Source organism: Calypte anna, unplaced genomic scaffold (assembly GCF_003957555.1).
Source record: "Calypte anna isolate BGI_N300 unplaced genomic scaffold, bCalAnn1_v1.p scaffold_183_arrow_ctg1, whole genome shotgun sequence".
Lineage (NCBI taxonomy): Eukaryota > Metazoa > Chordata > Aves > Apodiformes > Trochilidae > Calypte > Calypte anna.
This window is the reverse complement of record NW_022045469.1, coordinates 210734-216037: the sequence shown is the minus strand read 5'-3', so window position 1 is coordinate 216037 and position 5304 is coordinate 210734. Positions and strand designations below refer to the sequence as shown.

Here is a 5304-nt window from a genome sequence, read left to right as displayed (position 1 = left end):
GTGCTCTCCTCACAGCTCTTCAGTTTCTGGCAGCTCACAGTTACAGCCTTTCTCCAACTTGAAAAATCTCTGAGCAAGAGGTAGCCAAAGATGTTGATGCCCTCTCCTCTCTTCCCATTGTTCTATGGGGATGCAGTTGCCAGTGGGGCTCATACAGTGCCCCAGACTCACCAGATGATGTCAGAAGAGGAAACCAAAAAAGAATTCATCTCTCTCTTTTCTGCACCACCTTAACATCTCAAATCAATGCCCTCCCCTGCAGCCTCAGAGACAGAGAACTCAAGGATCCAACCCAAGCCCAACTGCTTTAGGCAGCTTCTCAGATGCTTCTCTACACACAGCCTGTCTCTGCCCAGCCTAGAAAGGTGGAAGAGCTCAAGATCGACCTCTGGTATTTTGGTTTCAAAACTACGAGTGCTGTGAGGCCAACTACACAGCCACTGAAAAAGAGATCCTGGTCACATACAAAGGAGTTAAAGCTGCTTCAGAAGTGATTGGTACTGAAGCACAGCTCCTCCTGGTGCCATGATTACCTGTACTGGGTTTTATGTACACAGGTAGAGAATCTATTCATCATGCTACTGATGCTACCTGGAGTAAATGGATTGCTTTACTCTCACTGAGAGCTAGAGCAGAAAGCGTCAATCATCCAGGAATTGTAGAAATGATAACAGACTGGCCACAAGGCACACACTTTGGAATGCCACCAGAAAAAGTGGTAAAACGGGCTGAAGAAGCCCCACCATATGACCAACTACCAGAGAATGAGAAACAAAATGCTCTTTTCACTGATGGATCCTGTCATCTGGTAGGAGGCCATTGAAGGTGGGAAGCTGCTGTGTGGAATCCTACATGATTAGGATTTTCAAAATCATTTAAAAAATAGTTTTATATGTAACTGGGCCAGAGAACATAGTATTGATTTGAGTGGGGATACCATATCCCCTATCAGGCACCAGCCTCAGGTAAAATTGAAAGGTACAGAGGACTGTTAAAAACCAAACTAAAAACCCTAACATTTAAAAACTGGGACAAGAACTTGGCAAAAGCCACCTGGTTAGTTAACACCAGGGGTTCCATCAATCAAGCTGGTCCTGTTCAGTCAGACCTTCTACACACAGTAGATGGGTACAAAGTGCCTGTGGTGCATAAAAAGAATCTGCTGAGGAAAACTGTTTGGGTTTTTCCTGCCTTGGGCAAAGTCAAACCCATTCGTGGGTTGCTTTCACTCAAGGGCCTGGACACAGTTGTTGGGTGATGGTGGAAGATGGAGAAGTACAATGTGTACCACAAGGGAATCAAACACTAGGTGAGAATACATAATTTTTTCCATGCCTAGCTTAATCAGTAGAGCATGGAATTTTGGAGAGTGTGAATTCATGCCCCACATGAATTGCTGTTATGTGAATTGATGCATAAACTGACAGTGTTCTGTGAGTATTTTCCAGGATAATGTTGTGGTGATGAAACCAGAACTGGGTTCATTCACTGGCATCCAGTAACTTCCTCAAATTAACATCTGCAACCTGCAACCTGTGAACTATGGACATGAACTGCTACAATCATTTCTTGCTTTAAGAGTCCGCTACAATGAATGAACATCTGTAGTCATAAACTAAATTAACTTAGTAGGCTTTAGTATATATAGAGAGTAATAATTTGTGTAGAGGTGTATTTAGGGATAAGTGATGGTAATGACTGGAGCATGACAAAAATGGGATGGAATAAGAGGTGGATTAATTTCAGACTCATGAGTCTCTCTCCCTTATACTTCCTCTTTTCTTTATGAAGGAGAACAAGGGGATTAATAGAGAGCATCTGTAATTCAGTTTAATTCTTGGGCCAGTGTTAAACTGTGAGAGGTATGGACTTGATGACATGAGATCAGAGCAAGGCCACAAATATTATCAGGGGGCTGGAACACCTCTCCTAAGTCCTGGGAGTGCCAGAGAACCGTGTTTGGGCATGGTGGAGTTTTTCTTCACAGTGGGAAAAACCTTGGGCAAGAATCACAGAATCACACAGAATCACAGAATCCTAGGGGTTGGAAGGGACCTCGAAAGATCACCTAGTCCAACCCCCCCTGCCAGAGCAGGGCCACCTAGAGTACATCACATAGGAACGTGTCCAGACGGGTTTTGAATGTCTCCAGTGAAGGAGACTCCACGACCCCCCTGGGCAGCCTGTTCCAGGGCTCTGTCACCCTTACAGGAAAAAAATTTTTTCGAATATTCAACTTGAACCTCCTGTGCTCCAATTTACACCCATTACCCCTTGTCCTATCACTGGTCACCACTAACTCCATCTCCCTGACACTCACCCCTTACATATTTGAAAACATTGATGAGGTCACCCCTCAGTCTCCTTTTCTCCAAACTAAAGAGACCCAGCTCCCTCAGCCTTTCCTCATAAGGGAGGCTTATGAGGCTTTCCTCATAAGAGAGTTCCACTCCCTTAATCATCTTAGTAGCTCTGCGCTGGACTCTTTCAAGCACTTCCCTGTCCTTCTTGAACTGAGGGGCCCAGAACTGGACACAGTACTCCAGGTGCGGCCTCACCAATGCAGAATAGAGGGGGAGGAGAACCTCTCTTGACCTTCTAACCACACCCTTTCTAATGCACCCCAGGATGCCATTGGCCTTCTTGGCCACAAGGGCACATTGCTGGCTCATGGTCATCTTCTTGTCAACCAGGACCCCCAGGTCTCTTTCACCTACACTGCTCCCCAGCAGGTCAGCCCCCAACCTATACTGGAACATCTTGTTGTTCTTCCCCAAATGCAAGACTCTACACTTCCCCTTGTTGAATTTCATCATGTTTCTCCCTCCCCAACTCTCCAGCCTGTCTAAGTCTCTCTGAATGGCAGCACAGCCCTCTGGTGTGTCAGCCACTCCTCCCAGCTTAGTGTCATCAGCAAACTTGCTGAGGGTACATTCTATACCCTCATCCAAGTCGTTGATGAAGATATTAAACAACACCGGTCCCAGCACCGACCCCTGAGGGACTCCACTAGTCACACACCTCCAACCAGATTCTGCCCCATTGACTACAACTCTCTGACTCCTTCCTTTCAACCAGAAACAATAGCCCAAAATGCAGCTGGGGATGCCTGGAGTGCCTGGATGTCCAACACAGCCCAGTTGCTGCTGGCCCCACAACAGTGCCCAGCCCAGGCTGCTCTGGGCAGTCCCACAACAGCCCCAGCCCCTCTGAAGGGCACAGCAGCTCCTGGGGGGCAGAGAGAGCTCAGAGCCCCAGATGGGTGACCATGCATGGCACAAGGAGCAGGAGGCACCCTGTGTCCCCTGCTCTCCTCTGCAGGAGATCCCCAGAGCTCTGCAGCCCCTCGGGGCCATCCCCTCTGCCCAGCCCAGCACAACAGCCCTGGCCCTTGTGCTCCTCAAGAGCTCTGACTGCTTCAGGCACAGAGCAGCCTTCCCAGGGCTGCTGCAGCCAGGAAGGGGGTTTCACTTCCCTTTCATTCATAGTACACATAGCAAAGAAAGAAAAAAAAAAATCTTGCAGTTTCATTTATTTCACTTAAATCCTGTGGATGGTCTATATTTAAAGATAGTTTCTTCCTCCCAAAGGATAGATGGAGAGAAAAGGAGAATATATGCATAATTTACTTAAAAGAAACGTAAATCACACCTGAAGAAAAAAGAAAAAAATGTAAAGAAAGAAAACCTGGAGTCTTCTTAGACACAGACTGGGTCATTTGAAGCAGACGGGAGGCATCCTATGACTGCTGAAAAACCCTAACCATTTCCTCAGAGAACCCTTGAGCTCCAGGTTCCTCATGCTGTAGATGAGGGGGTTAACTGCTGGAGGAACCACTGAGTACAGAAATGACAACACAAGGTCCAGGGATGGGGAAGAGATGGAGGTGGGCTTCAGATAGGCAAACAGGGCTGTTGTGACAAACAGGGAGACCACGGCCAGGTGAGGGAGGCACGTGGAAAAGGCTTTGTGCCTTCCCTGCTCAGAGGGGATCCTCAGCACAGCCCTGAAGATCTCCACATAGGACACCACCATGAAAACAAAACAGCCAAAACATAAACAGGCACTGACCACAATAAGCCCAATTTCCCTGAGGTACGATTTTGAGCAGGAGAGCTTGAGGATCTGGGGGATTTCACAGAAGAACTGGTCCAGGGCATTGCCCTGGCAGAGGGGCAGGGAAAATGTATTGGCTGTGTGCAGCAGAGCATTGAGAAACCCAGTGCCCCAGGCAGCTGCTGCCATGTGGACACAAGCTCTGCTGCCCAGCAGGGTCCCGTAGTGCAGGGGTTTGCAGATGGCCACGTAGCGGTCGTAGGACATGATGGTAAGAAGGGACCACTCTGATCCAAGAAAGAAGAAAAGAAAAAAGACCTGCACAACACATCCCTTGTAGAAGATGTCCATCTTGTCCCAGAGGGAATTGGCCATGGCTTTGGGCAGAGTGGTGGAGATGGATCCCAGGTCGAGGAGGGAGAGGTTGAGGAGGAAGAAGTACATGGGGGTGTGGAGGTGGTGGTCACAGGCGATGGTGGTGATGATGAGGCCATTGCCCAGGAGGGCAGCCAGGTAGATGCCCAGGAAGAGCCAGAAGTGCAAGAGTTGCAGCTCCCGCCTGTCTGCAAATGCCAGGAGGAGGAACTGCTTGATGGAGCTGCTGTTGGACATCTGCTGCTTGTCACCAAGACCACTGATACAATAAAAAAATTAAGTTAGGGAAAGCCTGTCCAGAAAATCAAAGACAATTTCCCTACTTTTTTTTCCTGCTATAGACACAGACACTTTTCTGTAAGACCTTCCTTCAGGTCTCTGCTTGGATCTCTTAGGATCAACTATTAGTGCTGAAATGTACTTCTGAAAGCAGTGCTAAACAAAAGAGCTTGTCAGAATCTGTATTCTCAGTGCTGATGAACCAGGATGCAGAAAGCCGTTTCAGGCAGGTATGGTTTTTTTCAGCTTCCCCCATCTCTCCCGGGGAATGTTTCTGGATTACTCAAACCCTCAGCACTTCTACTGCACTCAGGGAGAACAGAGCAAGGCAAGAGGATTGCCTGTGGCTGTGTGCAGAGAAGAGGGAGCTGGTCTGATGAAGGGAGGGTCAGCTCCTGCCCAGCCTCAAAGAGGACATTGCCCAGAGCTCTAGAGGGCAGAAGGAAGATGGACACCTCCTTGCCATGGAAAGATCTGCTGCCTGGAGCTGCCCCAGCCAGGAGCTCTGCAAGTGAAACCATGAGGATGCTGAGAGACAAAGGGACTGTCCCTTAGTGCAGAGTGAGGACAGCTGCTCTGTCCATCAGTCCTGCT

The 5304-nt window shown here is 48.3% G+C and overlaps 1 protein-coding gene across 1 annotated transcript; it reads right to left on the bottom strand.

Moving 5' to 3' along the window:
• Positions 1–3714: 3714 nt before the first annotated feature.
• Positions 3715–4671, bottom strand: LOC115600270 (olfactory receptor 14A16-like). Its single transcript, XM_030468606.1, has one exon. It carries the CDS (start codon positions 4666–4668, stop codon positions 3715–3717), a length of 954 nt encoding a protein of 317 aa, XP_030324466.1. The 5' UTR covers positions 4669–4671.
• Positions 4672–5304: the final 633 nt, after the last annotated feature.